At 39.9% G+C, this 20,659-nt stretch overlaps 4 protein-coding genes across 4 annotated transcripts; all 4 read left to right on the top strand.

Moving 5' to 3' along the window:
* The first annotated feature begins 1,927 nt into the window (after window positions 1–1,927).
* Window positions 1,928–3,185, top strand: LOC124066864 (olfactory receptor 6N2-like). Its single transcript, XM_046403681.1, has one exon. The coding sequence runs from the start codon at window positions 1,948–1,950 to the stop codon at window positions 2,872–2,874; it is 927 nt and encodes a 308-aa protein (XP_046259637.1). The 5' UTR covers window positions 1,928–1,947; the 3' UTR covers window positions 2,875–3,185.
* Window positions 3,186–5,140: 1,955 nt separating this feature from the next.
* LOC124066863 (olfactory receptor 6N2-like) lies at window positions 5,141–6,224 on the top strand. The gene has a single exon (XM_046403679.1). It carries the CDS (start codon window positions 5,161–5,163, stop codon window positions 6,085–6,087), a length of 927 nt encoding a protein of 308 aa, XP_046259635.1. The 5' UTR covers window positions 5,141–5,160; the 3' UTR covers window positions 6,088–6,224.
* A 2,532-nt stretch (window positions 6,225–8,756) lies between these two features.
* On the top strand, window positions 8,757–10,543 carry LOC124066869 (olfactory receptor 11A1-like). The gene has a single exon (XM_046403689.1). The coding sequence runs from the start codon at window positions 8,786–8,788 to the stop codon at window positions 9,698–9,700; it is 915 nt and encodes a 304-aa protein (XP_046259645.1). The 5' UTR covers window positions 8,757–8,785; the 3' UTR covers window positions 9,701–10,543.
* A 6,617-nt stretch (window positions 10,544–17,160) lies between these two features.
* Window positions 17,161–18,144, top strand: LOC124066872 (olfactory receptor 6N2-like). Its single transcript, XM_046403692.1, has one exon. The coding sequence runs from the start codon at window positions 17,227–17,229 to the stop codon at window positions 18,139–18,141; it is 915 nt and encodes a 304-aa protein (XP_046259648.1). The 5' UTR covers window positions 17,161–17,226; the 3' UTR covers window positions 18,142–18,144.
* The last annotated feature ends 2,515 nt before the right edge of the window (window positions 18,145–20,659 follow it).

Here is a 20,659-nt window from a genome sequence, read left to right as displayed (position 1 = left end):
CTGCCATAGTTAACATTAATTGCTTCAAAGATCACTTTTAACCCCCTGGCCAACAGTAAAGCCACCACTTTGATGGAGTCAGTGTTCATGATACTAAAGATTCTTTCAGACATGCACTTTGTTACATAAATGTGAAATCGATTTTAGTGTCTGAATAAACAGCCAAATCAATTTTGTGTAAAAGCCAGGACAGCAATCATACTACATCAAATCTGTAACATTTCCTGGAAACTTTAAACACAACACAGGTATGAACTAAATGTCCTCACAATAAAGGCCACCATACATAAAAAGATTAAATGACCGATATTCTCCTAGCTCTGGAATAAATTCATTGCCAAATTATCACTTTGTGCATAAATTAAAACAAAATAATGGTGATAAAGAACAAAATCTGTGAATGAACCAATTTTAGGTTTCTAAGGAGATTTGCTTCAGATCAGCCTGGGGATGGCTGTATCAACTGATGCACTGAGATACTGTGATCCCTGGACTTGATGTAAACATTTTAGCCGAAAATTGCTCAACAAAGCTTGATGTGAACCTCCAGCCTCCACTACTCTGCTAGAGGTTACGATGAGTTCATATTCACAGAACTTCTGGTCCATGAAAAAGTGATGGTGAATCCAAATGACTGGAGTTCATTGCCATTGCCATTTCATTAAGCCTCATCATGGATACAGAAATACATAGAATAAGCCACATCGCAGCAGCTTATGTAAGTGTGCAGTCACACAACCTCTCAGACTTGACATGATGATGTACACCTGAAGTCTGCATTGGTGGCCATCTAGATTTAACCCGAATCTGTTGAATAAGAAGTGCAGAAAGAGGGGCCATGTTTCACTTCGTGTGTCCGTAGTGTGTCTTTGTTATTTTTGCATGATTACCTGATTGTGGATAAGCTTAGTTTCACGTCCTATGTTGTGAGAGTGGGTGATGATGGATGAATAACGATAATAGCAAGGGATTGGGATTGTGGAAGTGGGCGGAGTGATAAGTGTCCACAAAATTGTTCATGAAAGATGCACATAAATTTCTGGTATAAATTATGGCCAAAAAGGTAGTGTTGCCTTGACACTGTTGCTAAGTGCTTGCTCATGGGGCACGTTAGGTCTCTTTTTTAATAAATAAATCAAAGTGTTTCATCTAGAGCTCAGACTTGTGGTACTCGAGTTCAGGACTCAGACTCGAGTCCGACTTGAGCCCTAATTTTAAGGACTTGGACTTGGTCGGACTCGAGCACTGCTGACTTGGACTTGGACTCGGACTTGTGCACAAACTGCATTTGGACGGGTAAATCGGAGTTGAGTCCTCAGATTTTTATTTTATCTTATGTAATACACCATAGTAATTTGGCATAAGATAATATCAGTATTATATAATAATTACACAATAATATATTCGGATTGGACTTGACTTGGATTCAACTCGGAGTTTCCTTTAATGACTTGGACTTGCCTCGGACTCGAACAATGGGAACTTGAAACTGGACTTGAAGTTTGGTGACTCCACTGCAACACTGCTCGAGCTGCCTTATTTGTGAAGTGTAGTGAGATAAGTTTTGTTGCACATAAATAAATTTAAATTAAATTGTATTGACGCAACATTTGTGGTCATGAAATTTATTATCCCTGAAATGTTAAAGGGCATCTGTCCAGCTTTGGATCCCCAGAGACATCAAGCACCTCCTCTTGCCCAGACTCCAAAGTTTGATGAAGTTGTTAGAAGGCCATGGAGGAGAGTTTAATGAGATCCATGGAGGGTGAAACGTCCTCATAAAAACGAGCCATACAGACGAACACTTCACTTTCTGAATTCTCAAGGTCGACACACACTAGATGCAGGGAACAGTCCAAACTGATTGCATGTAATCTTCAAAGTGAGATGTTCTGAATTCATGTACGCCTGTTGCTCAGTCTAAACTAAGATTTGTTGATCATCTTTATGGATAGTGACTTAAATGCAACATTTATTACACTTGGTGGGTATGTAGAAGTGCACAAATACAGATATCTTTATTTTGTGATTATGTTAACAGTGTATATTCTAATAATCTGCTGTAATTCTACTATTGTGTGTCTGATTTGCATTCACAAAAACCTCAATGAGCCCATGTACATTTTCATTGCAGCTTTGCTAATGAATTCTGTCCTTTACAGCACAACTATCTACCCAAAACTTTTGATTGACTTTTTATCTGAGAAACAGATCATATCTTATTCAGCCTGCCTCTTCCAGTGTTTCCTGTATTACTCCTTAAACGGTTCAGAGTTCTTACTGTTGGCAGCCATGTCTTATGACAGATATGTGTCCATATGTAAACCTCTGCAGTATCCAGCTATCATGAGGAAAACAACAGTCAGTATTTTCCTCATTCTGGCTTGGCTTCTGCCTGCATGTCAGATTGCAGTGCCAGTAGCACTTAGTGCAGATACCAAACTCTGTAACTTTGCTTTAAAAGGAATCTTTTGCAACAATTCAGCTTACAAACTTCACTGTGTGATGTCAAAAACACTTTCTGTATATGGTGTGTTTGTTTTGTTAAATGTTACACTTCTCCCTGTGCTTTTCATACTTTTTACATATACAAAGATATTCATAATAACTTTCCACAGTTGTGGAGAGGTCAGGATAAAAGCAGCACAGACCTGTTTGCCACACCTGCTGATTTTGATTAACTTTTCTTGTTTGGTTGCATATGATGTCATTATAGTTAAACTTGAATCAGATTTTCCAAAAACTCTGCGTTTTGCTATGACCTTACAAGTCATCCTGTATCATCCACTCTTTAATCCAATTATATACGGACTCAAAATGAAGGAAATTTCTAAACACCTCAAGAGATTGTTTTGTCAAGACAAAGTGAACTAATGTTATCAACCAAGGTAACTCATGTACAGCCATGTCTTCTGTAAAAATAATGTAGAGCTGACACTTCTGTGATTCTTGGCAGGTACTTAATCTTAAAAAATGGATTATTTGTCAATAAATGGTATGATCAGCTTCAACAGCGTAATGACTATTCATTTTGCCGCAAAGAATCAAAACCCCAACACAAAAGTTTGATTCTTTTTGAAGTTATGAAGTTTTGCTTAAAAATGTTTGAATTTAATTATGGACAAATAGGAGTGTATTAGCCATAATGTTATTTCTATTACTGTCACTCTGTCATGTATTGAGGAAGTGTGTATTGTGTATGCATGAAGTGAGCTGCCATAGTTAACATTAATTGCTTCAAAGATCACTTTTAACCCCCTGGCCAACAGTAAAGCCACCACTTTGATGGAGTCAGTGTTCATGATACTAAAGATTCTTTCAGACATGCACTTTGTTACATAAATGTGAAATCGATTTTAGTGTCTGAATAAACAGCCAAATCAATTTTGTGTAAAAGCCAGGACAGCAATCATACTACATCAAATCTGTAACATTTCCTGGAAACTTTAAACACAACACAGGTATGAACTAAATGTCCTCACAATAAAGGCCACCATACATAAAAAGATTAAATGACCGATATTCTCCTAGCTCTGGAATAAATTCATTGCCAAATTATCACTTTGTGCATAAATTAAAACAAAATAATGGTGATAAAGAACAAAATCTGTGAATGAACCAATTTTAGGTTTCTAAGGAGATTTGCTTCAGATCAGCCTGGGGATGGCTGTATCAACTGATGCACTGAGATACTGTGATCCCTGGACTTGATGTAAACATTTTAGCCGAAAATTGCTCAACAAAGCTTGATGTGAACCTCCAGCCTCCACTACTCTGCTAGAGGTTACGATGAGTTCATATTCACAGAACTTCTGGTCCATGAAAAAGTGATGGTGAATCCAAATGACTGGAGTTCATTGCCATTGCCATTTCATTAAGCCTCATCATGGATACAGAAATACATAGAATAAGCCACATCGCAGCAGCTTATGTAAGTGTGCAGTCACACAACCTCTCAGACTTGACATGATGATGTACACCTGAAGTCTGCATTGGTGGCCATCTAGATTTAACCCGAATCTGTTGAATAAGAAGTGCAGAAAGAGGGGCCATGTTTCACTTCGTGTGTCCGTAGTGTGTCTTTGTTATTTTTGCATGATTACCTGATTGTGGATAAGCTTAGTTTCACGTCCTATGTTGTGAGAGTGGGTGATGATGGATGAATAACGATAATAGCAAGGGATTGGGATTGTGGAAGTGGGCGGAGTGATAAGTGTCCACAAAATTGTTCATGAAAGATGCACATAAATTTCTGGTATAAATTATGGCCAAAAAGGTAGTGTTGCCTTGACACTGTTGCTAAGTGCTTGCTCATGGGGCACGTTAGGTCTCTTTTTTAATAAATAAATCAAAGTGTTTCATCTAGAGCTCAGACTTGTGGTACTCGAGTTCAGGACTCAGACTCGAGTCCGACTTGAGCCCTAATTTTAAGGACTTGGACTTGGTCGGACTCGAGCACTGCTGACTTGGACTTGGACTCGGACTTGTGCACAAACTGCATTTGGACGGGTAAATCGGAGTTGAGTCCTCAGATTTTTATTTTATCTTATGTAATACACCATAGTAATTTGGCATAAGATAATATCAGTATTATATAATAATTACACAATAATATATTCGGATTGGACTTGACTTGGATTCAACTCGGAGTTTCCTTTAATGACTTGGACTTGCCTCGGACTCGAACAATGGGAACTTGAAACTGGACTTGAAGTTTGGTGACTCCACTGCAACACTGCTCGAGCTGCCTTATTTGTGAAGTGTAGTGAGATAAGTTTTGTTGCACATAAATAAATTTAAATTAAATTGTATTGACGCAACATTTGTGGTCATGAAATTTATTATCCCTGAAATGTTAAAGGGCATCTGTCCAGCTTTGGATCCCCAGAGACATCAAGCACCTCCTCTTGCCCAGACTCCAAAGTTTGATGAAGTTGTTAGAAGGCCATGGAGGAGAGTTTAATGAGATCCATGGAGGGTGAAACGTCCTCATAAAAACGAGCCATACAGACGAACACTTCACTTTCTGAATTCTCAAGGTCGACACACACTAGATGCAGGGAACAGTCCAAACTGATTGCATGTAATCTTCAAAGTGAGATGTTCTGAATTCATGTACGCCTGTTGCTCAGTCTAAACTAAGATTTGTTGATCATCTTTATGGATAGTGACTTAAATGCAACATTTATTACACTTGGTGGGTATGTAGAAGTGCACAAATACAGATATCTTTATTTTGTGATTATGTTAACAGTGTATATTCTAATAATCTGCTGTAATTCTACTATTGTGTGTCTGATTTGCATTCACAAAAACCTCAATGAGCCCATGTACATTTTCATTGCAGCTTTGCTAATGAATTCTGTCCTTTACAGCACAACTATCTACCCAAAACTTTTGATTGACTTTTTATCTGAGAAACAGATCATATCTTATTCAGCCTGCCTCTTCCAGTGTTTCCTGTATTACTCCTTAAACGGTTCAGAGTTCTTACTGTTGGCAGCCATGTCTTATGACAGATATGTGTCCATATGTAAACCTCTGCAGTATCCAGCTATCATGAGGAAAACAACTGTCAGTATTTTCCTCATTCTGGCTTGGCTTGTACCTGCATGTCAGATTGCAGTGCCAGTAGCACTTAGTGCAGATACCAAACTCTGTAACTTTGCTTTAAAAGGAATCTTTTGCAACAATTCAGCTTACAAACTTCACTGTGTGATGTCAAAAACACTTTCTGTATATGGTGTGTTTGTTTTGTTAAATGTTACACTTCTCCCTGTGCTTTTCATACTTTTTACATATACAAAGATATTCATAATAACTTTCCACAGTTGTGGAGAGGTCAGGATAAAAGCAGCACAGACCTGTTTGCCACACCTGCTGATTTTGATTAACTTTTCTTGTTTGGTTGCATATGATGTCATTATAGTTAAACTTGAATCAGATTTTCCAAAAACTCTGCGTTTTGCTATGACCTTACAAGTCATCCTGTATCATCCACTCTTTAATCCAATTATATACGGACTCAAAATGAAGGAAATTTCTAAACACCTCAAGAGATTGTTTTGTCAAGACAAAGTGAACTAATGTTATCAACCAAGGTAACTCATGTACAGCCATGTCTTCTGTAAAAATAATGTAGAGCTGACACTTCTGTGATTCTTGGCAGGTACTTAATCTTAAAAAATGGATTATTTGTCAATAAATGGTATGATCAGCTTCAACAGCGTAATGACTATTCATTTTGCCACAAAGAATCAAAACCCCAACACAAAAGTTTGATTCTTTTTGAAGTTATGAAGTTTTGCTTAAAAATGTTTGAATTTAATTATGGACAAATAGGAGTGTATTAGCCATAATGTTATTTCTATTACTGTCACTCTGTCATGTATTGAGGAAGTGTGTATTGTGTATGCATGTAGTGAGCTGCCATAGTTAACATTAATTGCTTCAAAGATCACTTTTAACCCCCTGGCCAACAGTAAAGCCACCACTTTGATGGAGTCAGTGTTCATGATACTAAAGATTCTTTCAGACATGCACTTTGTTACATAAATGTGAAATCAATTTTAGTGTCTGAATAAACACCCAAATCAATTTTGTGTAAAAGCCAGGACAGCAGTCTTATTGCATGCACAAATAAAACAAAATAGCATTAATAAATAACAAAATAAGATAAGACAGAATTTTATTAATCGCGAAGGAAATCCTTGTGGCTGAGATTGCTTAAAAGAGCACATTACAATGTGCAAAATGGTGGAAATACAAAAGAGAAAATATAAGGTAAAAAATGTTTGTGAGGTAAGATGCAAGTGAAAACAGTTTATAGTGTAATGAGCCAGAACCAATAACTAATAGCTGCATTTATATGAAACCACAAAGTAAGAAAGATAGAGTGACAGGTAGTGCTCCAAATGATACTGTGAATTGACATTGGGAATCATATTGCATGTGACGCTAAGAACTGAGGGCTGGAATTGTGGTGCAGCGCTGTCGCCTCTCAGCGAGAGGGTTCTGGTTTGAATCCCGGTCTGGGTTTGCATGTTGTCCTTGAGCCTCTGTGGGTTTTTTCTGGGTACTCTGGTTTGCCCTCACAGTCCCAAAAACATGCACATTAGGTTAACTGGCTGCTCTGCATTGATCAGAGATGTGATCTTTGGGAGGTATTTGAAGTGAGGATTTGTTTCTGCAGCACTCGTGCACAGCAAAGAACATAATCACTTTCATGAATTTAAAAATGGTGAAGCTGCACTTTTTAAAAAACCTTGAACACTCCAGCAACACTAAAGAACATTTACTTAACATTTACTTGTCTTCTTGTGTTTTTCATTAGGTTGGCTATGTCAACACAATAGAATTTATTTTATTGTATTAGCACTTCATGCTAATGCCTTTCAAATTTGCTTCAATTTTCTGTCGGTATTTAAAGATCGATAGTTAGATATTTTATTGATCCTGAGGGAAATTCAAGCATCCAGTAGCCCATTACAGCAGTGTAGGTTAGTCAAAAGTGAGCAAACAAACAACCAAACAAGGCCTAACTGTTAGTGGGAAAAACAGACTAAACGTATACTAAATAAACTAACACACACACACACACACACACACACACACACACACACATATATATATTGCAGAAGTTCCTCCTGAAGGTTGTGAAATGAACATGTTACCATTTTAAATTTAATGCCCTGAAAGCAAGAATGTGTGGTCTAGACTGTGATTTGGTGCCTTTTGATGCCAACTGGATTCAAATTCATACAAAAAAAACCCCTCAAAAATCATATTGTTGTTACTGTGAAATTCTATCAACCCACAGATACTGGATGCAATCTCTCAGTGATTTGTGGGTGGTACTAAAATTGCTATATTACATTATTATATTGCCTGACCACAATTTCTATTCTATTTCTATTTTGTGTTTTTACTTAAAAAAACCTTTCTAACACTCTATGGGATCAAGTGTGGCAAGCAAACAAACACTCAAACCACCGTATTTTCAAAATATTCAGTGAACCCTGATGCTGATGGGGAGCTAAATGTTTCTGCTGACCATCCATTGGTTCACATATGCAGTACGTCTTTAACTGCCTGATGAAGTTTCATCCGATTGATTTGGCGTCTTTTTTGTGAGACCAGATACATTTCATTTAGCCGTTCTTTTGTTTGGATTTGTGATTAAAAACTGCAACAACTGGGAATTCAAACATTAAAACTCTCGTCAAAACGTCTGGCACATACCCACTTTGTGGCCGACAAAATGGATGCACTGTTGCTTCTTGCTTTTAACAGACTGAATACAGACACTGCCACTCACAACCATTCTGAGAAACTGGTAACCAGTTGTTCTTGGTCTTTGCCATCACTGGCAACCCCTTCTTTACAGCACAATCAATCAATCAATCAATCAATCAATTTATGGACACCATACAAAGTAATGCAGCATTGTAGCAGCAGAATGGTAATGTGCAACTTATTTTAATTGTAAACTCTCACAGGCCACAGAAAATGAGGTGACAGGCCTGATTTGCCCCGTGAGTTTTAGCTCTGACACGTCGTAATGTTGTTGATGAAAGGAGCACTTGATGAAAATCTTAATGAGATCCACAGAGAGTGATGAAAGCTCATAAAAACTGTGCACAGACTCAAGCAGCTCACTTTAGGATGTTGTGTTTCCTGAAACATTTCAATGAACACACAAGTGCATATCAGAGCCAGATCAGTGAGTAAACGGTGATCTAGTTTGAAATACTACATAGAGTATGTTAGTCCTCATGCTATCCTAATGGACAATAAGGAAAATGTAACATATATAACTGTTGATGGGTACGTGGATTTGTACAAATACAGATATCTTTATTTTGTCATCATGTTCACAGCTTATATTCTAATAATCTGCAGTAATTCTACTGTTGTGTATCTCATCTGGATTCATCAAAACCTCCATGAGCCCATGTACATTTTCATTGCAGCTCTGTTAATCAACTCTCTTCTTTACAGCACTGCGATCTACCCAAAGCTGTTGATTGACTTTTTATCTGAGAAACAGATCATATCTTATTCAGCCTGCCTCTTTCAGTGGTTTATATTTTACTCTTTGGGTGGTTCAGAGTTCTTACTGTTGGCAGCCATGTCTTATGACAGATATGTGTCCATATGTAAACCTCTGCAGTATCCAGCTATCATGAGGAAAACAACTGTCAGTATATTTCTGGCTTTAGCTTGGGTTGTGCCTGTTTGTCAGGCGGTAGGACCAGCTGTACTGAATGCTAATAAGAAACTCTGTAACTTTACTTTCAAAGGAATCATTTGTAACAGCACAGTTGGCAAACTTCACTGTGAGAGTTCAAGACTGCTGAATATATATGGTTTGGTTATTCTGGTAAATCTTGTACTTCTACCTGTGCTCTTTATCCTTTTTACATACACCAGAATATTTATAATATCCTATCGAAGTTGTAGAGAAGTCAGAAGAAAAGCTGCACAGACTTGTTTACCACACTTGATGGTTTTGACCAACTTTTCCTGTTTGATTACATTTGATGTCTTTTTACTGCGACTGGAAACTGATTTTCCTAAAACTGCCCGCTTCATAATAACATTACAAATCATCCTGTATCATCCTCTCTTTAATCCAATCATATATGGACTGAAAATGAAAGAAATCTATAAACACCTCAAGAAGCTGTTGTGTAAGTAACAAGATCTAATGAACAAACAAACGATAACTGCACAGTCACTGTCCTCCTGTCATAATCATTTAGAGATGTGATTTCTGTGATCCTTGAAAAAGACCTTAATGTGAGGATTTGTTTCTGTAGCACTCGTGTACAGTAAGGAGTATCATCAGTTTCATCAATGTAATGAATAATGTCTATGAACTAGACTGTTCTTTTTAACAAAACAATCAACACTGCAGCAACACTAAATGAAGAACTTTTGTGAGCCCAGCATGTTTCCTTTTAGGATCTTCATCAGGTTTGCTGTGTCAAGTTTTTTGCTTCTTTTCTCACTGTTAATTATTTCACTTACTTTTTCATTCACTGCAGAAAACCAAATCATCAAACCACTAATGTTGTATTATTCCATATTTTCTTACATTGTCTGGGTGTGTTGTTAAATCTCATGTAGGTCATGAAATGAGCATGTCAGCATTTTAAATTAAATACCTTGAAAGCGAAATCATGTACTCCAGACTGTGATTTGGTGTCTTGTGAGGCAAAGTGGATTCAAATTTGATTGAAAGAGATACACAACATGCAGTTGTTGCTGTGAAACAATGACATATTGGATACAATCTCTACTTATTCATGAGCTGAATTACAATTATTAGACTGACAAACAAACAAACAATGTCTGTACTGTAGTTCAGCTAGAAAGGTCAGCTTAGTACCACTGGTGGTCATAAGCTATGCAATATTAAATTCTGTTTCCTCTCAGAACAGTTCAGGGTCAGAATCACCTTTATTGGCCAAGTATGTGTCCACGCACACTGAATTTGACTCCATTTGTTCCTTGCTCTAAATAAAATATCCAGTCAAGTGTTCTGGAAATTGTAAACAGTGAAATAGTGAAAACGAAAAGCTCTTCTCCAAGCTCCCCATGGACCAGGTCAGAGCTCCTGACTCAGCCATCCTATGGAGGAAGCCCATTTCAGCCACATGTATCTGTGATCTCATCCTTTCGGTCACTACTCAGAGCTCATGACCAAAGATGAGGGTTTGAATTCAAATTCAAATTGAAAAACTTTATTTGTCCCCAAGGGGCAATTTAAATGTAAATCGACTTTGCCTCATGCTTCAGCTCCCTCTTCAAGTCTGGTCTTAAAGGTGGAGGTGGTGTCCGCCTGTCAAACCCAGATTGGCAACTGGTTCCACAGCAGGGGTGCCTGATAGCTAAAGGCTCATCCTCCCATTCTACTTTTATGAATTCTGGGAACTGCAAGTAAACCTGCACTCTGTGATCTGAGTGATCTATTGGGAATGTATGGGACTATTAGATCCTGTAGGTATGATGTGGCTAGTCCATTTAGGGCCTTATATGTAAGTAGGAGAATTTTAAAATATGTTCTGAATTTTATTTGAAGCCAGTAGAGGGAAGCTAAGACGGGGGAGATATGATCCCTTTAGCTGATTCCTGTCAAAACTCTAGCTGCTGCATTCTGGATCAGCTGCAGGCTATTAATGGAGTAATTTGGACATCCTGATAATAATGAATCGCAGTAGTCCAGGCTAGAAGTAACAAAAGCATGGACAAGTTTTTCAGCATCACTCTGAGAGAGGATGCTCCTATTCTTAGCAATATTACGGAGGTGAAAGAAGGCGGTCTTAGAGATCTGTTATCTAATCTGATGGATAAATGACACGTCTTGATCAAAGATAACGCAGAGGTTCCCCGCAGTCGTACTGGAGGCCAAAGTAATGCTGTCCAGACAGAGAATATTATCAGCTATTCTAGTTCTGAGATGTCTGGGGCCAAAAACAATGACCTCAGTTTTGTCTGGGTTTAATAGTAAAACATTGGAGGTCATCCAGTCCTTTATGTCCTTAAGACATGCCTGAAGTCTGGATAACGGCTCTGTTTCTTCAGGCTTTAAGGATAAGTACAGCTGGGTATCATCACCATAACAATGAAAGTTTATACCATGTTTCTGAATAATATTTCCTAGAGGGAGCATGTATAAGGTGTACAGGATGGGCCCCCGAGCACTGAACCCTGTGGAACACCGTGATTAACCCTTATAGTGAGGAAGAAACATCATCAATAATCACACCCTGCCTGCAAAGCAGTACAACCAATTTTTATTGTTGTAGTGTACCGCGCTCCTGGCCCATACTCTGAATTTCTACTGGAAATTTCAGAGATCCTATTGAGTCTCATCCTTAAAACTAATAAAGTAATTATTATAGGCGATTTCAACATCCACATCAACAATGGTAATGATAGCCTTTGTGCAGCATTTATCTCTCTATTAGATTCAACTGGCTTCTGTAAGTGTGTACATAAACCCACTTACTGCTTCAGTCACACTCTTGACCTTGTTCTGACATATGGCATTGGATTAGACCATTTAATACTCTTTGAACAAAATCCTGTTCCATCTGACCATTGTTTATTAACTTTTGAGTTTATACTATTTGACTTCATCCCAGCAAGAAAAACTCCTACACGAGATACCTGTAGGGCTGTGGCTAAATTTAAAGAAGCAGTTCTATTGTCATTAACTTCAGTATCATGTCCCCATACTAGTGAACATTACAACAATCCCTCTCAAGCTGACCATTTTGTGGACAGTGTTGCAAGCTCATTAAGGACGATTATAGACTCTGTTGCCCCACTAAAAAAAAAATGCATAAAGCAAAAGAGACTTGCACTCTGGTATAATACAGAGGTTCGCAAATTAAAGCAAAATGCACAAAAACTTGAAAGGAAATCTCGTTCCTCCAAACTTATTGAATCTCGCTCAGTCTGGCAAGACAGTCTTAGATTATACTGGAAGACCCTACAGATTGCTAGAGCAGCCCATTACTCGAAATTAATTGTCTATCAGACATGATCAGTTTTTCCCTAATAACAGGTCATGTACCCCAGTCCAATCCTAACCCTAACCCAGTCCTAGTCAAACCTCTCCTTAAAAAACACACACTTGACCCAGGGATTTTAAGCAACTGCAGACCAATATCTAACCTTACATTTCTTTCCAAGATCCTTGAAAGAACAGTCGCCATTCAGCTATGTGAGCTATGTCCTCATATATTTTCATTGTTGTGCAGATGAAACACAATTGTATTTATCAATGAAACCAGAAGAAACAAATCAGCTAGTCAAACTTCAGGCATGTCTTAAAGACATAAAAACCTGGATGACTTGCAATTTCCTATTTCAAAATTCAGACAAAACTGAAGTTATTGTTCTGGGCCCTGAACACCTGAAACAAATTATCCAGTGATATTGCAATGCTAGATGGCTTAGCCGTGGCCTCAAGCTCCACTGTAAGGAATTTAGGAGTTATCATTGACCAGGACATGTCCTTAACTCACACATATCGAATATTTCAAACACTGCATTCTTTCACCTCTGCAATATTGCAAAAATTAGGCACATTCTGAGTCAGAAAGATGCAGAAAAATTAGTCCATGCATTCATTATCTCCAGGCTGGATTGTTGTAACTCCCTTCTATCAGGCTGCCCCAATAAATCTATAAAGTCTCTCCAGCTAATCCAGAACGCTGCAACAAGATTACTCACAAGAACCAGCATGAAGGCAGGAAGGAAGGCAGCAGGTCTAGATGGCATCAGTCCCAGGCTCTTGAGATCCTGCGCTGACCAGCTGTGTGTAATCTTCCAGCACATGTTCAACCTGAGCCTGGCGCTGGCCAGAGTCCCACAGCTGTGGAAGACATCATGCCTGGTACCAGTGTCAAAGACCCCCCATCCGAAGGAGCTCGTCCTCATCCTCGCCTATCTGCGCCCGCTGGTGAGCTCATCGATGGACCCGCTGCAGTTTGCCTATCAGCCAGGAATGGAGTGGAAGATGCCATTATCTGCCTCCTGCAAACATCACTATCTCACCTGGAGAGGGCTGGGAGCACTGTGAGGATGATATTCTTTGAATTCTCCAGTGCCTTCAACACCATCCAGCCCAACCTACTGGGAGACAAGCTGAAGTGTGCAGGAGTAGACCACCACCTCAGTGCCTGGACCGTGGACTACCTGACAAACAGGCCACAGTATGTGAGGACGCAGCGCTGTGAGTCTGACATGCTTCTCTGTAGTACAGGTGCACCACAGGGAACAGTTCTGGCTCCCTTTCTGTTCACTCTCTATACCTCTGATTTCAGGTACAACACCCCAACCTGCCACCTACAGAAGTTCTCAGATGACTCTGCGATCATCGGCCTCATCATGGACGGAGATGACTGAGAGTACCGAGAACTCATCCAGGTGTTTGTGGATTGGTGCCACGAGAACCGCCTCCAAATCAACGCGTGTAAAACCAAGGAGCTGGTGGTGGACTTCAGCAGGCGCCAACACACCCCACCCACACTGGTGAACATCCAGGGAACATACATTGAGAGAGTCATCTCCTACAAGTGCCTGGGCGTTCACCTCAACAATAAACTGGACTGGACTGACAACACGGACGCCCTGTACAAAAAGGGCCAGAGCAGACTCCTGCTCAGGAGACTGAGGGGCCTTTGTGGACTCAGTGGTGGCATCAGCCATCTTTTATGGTGTGGTCTGCTGGGCAGGCAGCATCTCTGCCTGGGACAAAAAGAGGCTGGAAAGACTGGTGAGGAGGGCCGCCTCAGTCCTGGGCTGCCCCCTGGACTCAGTGGACGAGGTGGGTGACAGGAGGACGATAGCCAAGCTGTCGTCCATGCTCAAGACCCCCTCCCACCCCTTGTAAGGCACTCTGACAGCACTGGGCAGCTCCTTCAGTGACAGACTGCTACACCCGCTCTGTGTGGAGGAGGTACCGCCGCTCCTACCTGCCCCCTGCTGTCAGACTCCACAACAAGCACAGCCGATAGACTGGACATTTAAGGTGTTGAATGTGTTAACTGGACAATAAATCGTGTGCAATAATGGGACAAATGGTCACACCAGACCTGCAATAATACATGTGTAGTAGTAACTGTGCAATAATCCTTACTCATGTAACACTACTACTAGGATCAGTACATACATACTTAGTCTTTTCCTGAAACAAATCGGTACAATAATCAATCCATCCACTAATCAGAACTTGAGGGACTCTAGTGTGAATAGTCTTTTTCTTCTCTGTACTGTGTACAGCTGGTACTTGTTTCCTGTGTATTTATTCTGTTTGAATGCTCATCTTCTCTTATCCCTGCATGCTTTGCACCCTCTATGCTCTGTTTGCTGCTGTAACACTGTAATTTCCCAGTTATGGGACTAATAAAGCATCATCTTATCTTATGTTATCTTAAGAAACAAGATGGCAGCAGAGTGGCACACAGGGTGTGCGGCTCAGAGCATGAAGATGGCAATTGCCCATTCTGATTCTGATTCTGATGTGGCTTACGTGGAAAACAACGATTACAAAGGCGAAGAACGTTACATGTCTCGCGAGGAGATTTGTGATCACGTGCTCGGGCCTCTCCCTCGATGATCATATAAAAATGTGAGGAAAAGAGGTAGGGATAGAAGAACTAAAGAGCCCAATGAAGATCACTACCTCAGTTCTTTTGAGTCTCACACAATAGTCATATTACATTATTAGTCAGTAAACTGAAGTTTATCTGATCAGATATTGGTCCTTTAACTTGTGATGCGCAAGCTCCCAGAACTGATGAGTTTGGATGATCAGTAACAAAAAGTAAATGAGTGCAGCACTTACAAGTCCAAAAATCACACATTAACATTGCTATCTTAATAATGCCTCTGCCTAAACATAAGCCTCTTAATGTGCGTTTTACTCACATGGAAAAGAAATATTCCGCATGAACGTCCACGGCGCTGTCCTCTGTTGAGTGCTGAGGGTCCGTTACTTCGCTCCTTTGGTGATGCGGAGTATTGATGTGTAACGGCAACAGGGAAAATCACCGGTAAAAAAAACCAACCTAACTTTGTTTTGTCCTTATCAAAGTTGGTGCACTGTCCTCGTTAATGTGAGATCAGCTGATTATGCAGCGATCCAAGTTGGAAAAAGGAAAAAAAAGGAAAAATTACAGAAAAACACAGCAGTCTGTTTCTCAGCCTGCCAGTTGAAGACTGTGATCCAGGATTTTTAAGTTGATAATAATCAAATGTTTGAACGTTGCTCCCTTTCGGCAACCTGGACACCTAGGAGAGCCTGGAGAAGCTCTCACTGTCACAGCACGCACGGGGAAAAGCAACGTCTGAGGGTCCCAGTGGTCTTTTCTTACCTGAGTGACATCACCTCGGACCCCTGTGGAGATGTTTGGACCACAGCCAATGTCTGTGCTGGTCCCGAGTTGAATTCAGGATTTACGACAAGGTGTGCGTCATGGGGTGGGGGTCTCTAACGGTCAGTCACTCTAGTTCAGGTCTCTTGTGGTACATGTAGGCCTCTCTATTGGTCTCTTGAGCACATGACTAGAGATCTCAACAGCACTAAACTAGATAGGAAGTCTGAAAACTCAGACAGGAACTTTGAGTAAGCAGCAGAAGGTGGACGATACACAACAGTGGTAGATTGCTGCCACTCCTCCTGACATGATAGTTAATGTAAGCAGATGGAGTTGATTCGTTTAAACTCTTCATCCCGTAACCAAATCTCAGTGAGACTGATGATCAATTATTAGATCATTGACTAGGAGGAATTTATCGTATAATCCACATCTGATTGTCCTATTTTTTAGTTCTAAATAATTGCCAATTTGTATGTTTATGAGGTTATTTTGATTAACACTTCTTAACATTGTTATGCGGCTAAACATGTCATCACTGGTCAGATTTGGGAGGCGACCAGAGAACGCTACGGAGTCCGACATGGTTCTTGCCAAATTAAACACCGACTCCATGTTAACTTTGGTGACCTCCGACTGGCGTAACCGGGTGTCATTAGCGCCGATGTGAATTATATTCTTACTATATTTACTCTTATCTCTCGCCAACATGTTTAGATTGCCCTGTATGTCGCCCGCTTTAGGCCCCGGGATGCATTTGACTATAGTCGCTGGTGTCGGCTTCACATATCGCAAAACAGAATCGCCAATAACCACGGTCGGTTTCTCAGCGGGTGTGTCGCTGAGTGGGGAAAAGCGGTTGGACACATGAAGCGGTTGGTGGCGAACCTTTGTTTTGGACTATGCTTCTTTTGAACCACCACCCAACCTACCTGACTTCCCGGCTGTTCGGGAAGTCAATTTATGAACACCATACAAAAGTAATGCAGCATTGTAGCAGCAGAATGGTAATGTGCAACTTATTTTAATTGTAAACTCTCACAGGCCACAGAAAATGAGGTGACAGGCCTGATTTGCCCCGTGAGTTTTAGCTCTGACACGTCGTAATGTTGTTGATGAAAGGAGCACTTGATGAAAATCTTAATGAGATCCACAGAGTGATGAAAGCTCATAAAAAACTGTGCACAGACTCAAGCAGCTCACTTTAGGATGTTGTGTTTCCTGAAACATTTCAATGAACACACAAGTGCATGTCAGAGCCAGATCAGTGAGTAAAGGGTGATCTAGTTTGAAATACTACATAGAGTATGTTAGTCCTCATGCTATCCTAATGGACAATAAGGAAAATGTAACATATATAACTGTTGATGGGTACGTGGATTTGTACAAATACAGATATCTTTATTTTGTCATCATGTTCACAGCTTATATTCTAATAATCTGCAGTAATTCTACTGTTGTGTATCTCATCTGGATTCATCAAAACCTCCATGAGCCCATGTACATTTTCATTGCAGCTCTGTTAATCAACTCTCTTCTTTACAGCACTTTGATCTACCCAAAGCTGTTGATTGACTTTTTATCTGAGAAACAGATCATATCTTATTCAGCCTGCCTCTTTCAGTGGTTTATATTTTACTCTTTGGGTGGTTCAGAGTTCTTACTGTTGGCAGCCATGTCTTATGACAGATATGTGTCCATATGTAAACCTCTGCAGTATCCAGCTATCATGAGGAAAACAACTGTCAGCATATTTCTGGCTTTAGCTTGGCTTGTGCCTGTTTGTCAGATGGTAGGACCAGCTGTACTGAATGCTTTTAAGAAACTCTGTAACTTTACATTCAAAGGAATCATTTGTAACAGCACAGTTTACAAACTTCACTGTGAGAGTTCAAGACTGCTGAATATATATGGTTTGGTTGTTTTGGTAAATCTTGTACTTCTACCTGTGCTCTTTATCCTTTTTACATACACCAGAATATTTATAATATCCTATCGAAGTTGTAGAGACGTCAGAAGAAAAGCTGCACAGACTTGTTTACCACACTTGATGGTATTAATCAACTTTTCCTGTTTGAGTATGTTTGATGTGCTTTTACTGCGACTGGAAACTGATTTTCCTAAAACTGCCCACTTCATTATAACATTACAAATCATCCTGTATCATCCTCTCTTTAATCCAATCATATATGGACTGAAAATGAAAGAAATTTATAAACACCTCAAGAAGCTGCTGTGTAAGTAACAAGACAAGACAACTTTATTTGTACAGCCCATTTTTACAAGCAGTTTGTCTCAAAGGGCTTAACATAACATCAGCAACATCCTCTGCCCTTCGACCCTCACACAACTGAGGAAAAACTCCCAGAAAAACCTTTAACAGGAAAAAATGGAAGAAACCTCAGGGTGAGCAACAGAGGAGGGATCCCTCACCCAGGACGGGCAGACGTGCAGTGGATGTTGTACAGGCAGGAAAGCAGTTAACAACATGAGAATGACATTACCAAAAAGACAAATAAAACAAAATCTCAACTCATAAAAATTTTAAATTTTCATGTCATTCATCCGTTCAGTTTCACTTTTAATACCACCTCAATATGATTTTAATATTTCACAAGACTGAAATTATAATAATGAAATTATAATGAAATGCTATATCATTCATGTATTTTTCATATTCTGTTGAAAACCACTATCCTATCAATTCAATTCAGTTCAATTTTGGCCCGCAAGGGAGAACCACCCCGCCAACAGTCGGTGCACAGAAGACACTGGGTTGGTCGTAGGGTCGGATGCAGTTCAACATGAAGATCTGGATGGAGAGATACCTGCAGAAAGATACGGAGAGAGAGAGGGAGAGAGAGAAAGGGAGGGAGAGACACAAAACTACGAGGAGAACTGGACACACAGTTAGTGACATAAAATAATGAACTGTATGTTAATCTGACGAGGGGAGAGGAAGAAGAGGAAAAGGAGGAGGGGAAACTGCTTGGTGGATCATGTTTGTGTCCCCCAGCAGCATAGGCCTATAGCAGCTTAGCTATGATAGAGATTTAAAAATTAACAGTTAGTCAGACCTATTCTACCTGTGGCTATACGCTACCATTCAAAAGACAATTTTGTGTTTTCCATGAAAAGTAACATTGATTTACCACCATGTGTTGTAAAACGAACAGAAAATATAGTCAAGACATTGACAAGGGCAGAAATAATGATTTGTATTTGAAATAATGATTTGTCCCTTCAAACTTTGCTTTCGTCAAAGAATCCTCCATTTGCACAACTACAGCATTGCAGACCTTTGGCATTCTAGCTGTTAATTTGTTGAGGTAATCTGGAGAAATTTTACCCCACGCTTCTAGAAGCCCCTCCCACAAGTTGGATTGGCTGGATGGGCACTTCTTGCGTGCCTGCTCCCACAATAGCTCAATGGGGTTTAGATCAGGTGACTGCGCTGGCCCCTCCATTACAGAGAGAATACCAGCTGCTTGCTTCTTCTCTAAATAGTTCTTGCACAATGTTGAAGTGTGCTTTGGGTCATTGTCCTGCTGTAGGATTACATTGGCTCCAAGCGCTGTCCACAGGGTAGGGCATGGCGTTGAAAAAGGGAGTGATAGCCTTCCTTATTCAAAATCCCCTTTACCCTGAACAAATCTCCCACCTTACCAGCACCAAAGCAACCCCAGACCATCACGTTACCCCCACCATGCTTGACAGATGGCGTCAGGCACTCTTCCAGCATCCTTTCAGTTTTTCTGCATCTCACAAATGTTCTTCTGTGTGATCCAAACACCTCAAACTTCAATTTGTCCGTCCATAACACTTTTTTCTAATCTTCCTCTGTCCAATGCCTGTGTTTTTTTGCCCATATTAATCTTTTTCTTTTATTAGCCAGTTTCAGATATGGCTTTTTCTTTGCCACTCTGCCCTGAAGACCAGCATCCCGGAGTCGCCTCTTCACTGTAGATGTAGACACTGGCGTTTTGCGGGTACTATTTAATGAAGCTGCCAGTTGAGGACCTGTGAGGCATCTATTTCTCAAACTAGAGACTCTAATGTACTTATCTTCTTGCTCAGTTGTGCAGCAGGGCCTCCCACTTCTCTTTCTACTCTGGTTAGAGCCTGTTTGTGCTCTTCTCTGAAGAGAGTAGTACACACTGTTGTAAGAAATTTTCAGTTTCTTGGCAATTTCTCGCATGGAATAGCCTTCATTTCTAAGAACAAGAATAGACTGTCGAGTTTCACATGAAAGTTCTCTTTTTCTGGCCATTTTGAGCGTTTAATCGACCCCACAAATGTGATGCTCCAGATACTCAACCTGCTCAAAGGAAGGTCAGTTTTATAGCTTATCTAATTAGCTAAACTGTTTTCAGGTGTGCTAACATTTTGCACACCTGATTGCACAAGGGTTTTCTAATCATCCATTAGCCTTCTGATGCAATGAGCAAACACACTGTACCATTAAACTGGAGTGATAGTTGCTGAAAACGGGCCCCTATACACTTATGTAGATATTGCACCAAAAACCATACATTTGCAGGTAGAATAGTCATTTACCACATTAGCAATGTATAGAGTGTATTTGTGATTAGTTTAAAGTTATCTTCACTGAAAAAAAACTGTGATTTTCTTAAAAAAATAAGGAAATTTCTAAGGGATCCCAAACTTTTGAACGGTAGTATATATCATGAGGTGAGCGTAACTATGCCTACCAGCCCTACACACTTAGTTTGAGGCTAACTATACGCTTTACTAAACAGAAA

The sequence above is a fragment of the Scatophagus argus genome, chromosome 11 (assembly GCF_020382885.2).
Source record: "Scatophagus argus isolate fScaArg1 chromosome 11, fScaArg1.pri, whole genome shotgun sequence".
NCBI classification, from domain to species: Eukaryota; Metazoa; Chordata; class Actinopteri; family Scatophagidae; genus Scatophagus; species Scatophagus argus.
Note: the sequence above shows the minus strand (reverse complement) of the source record. Positions and strands in the feature narration are given on the sequence as shown.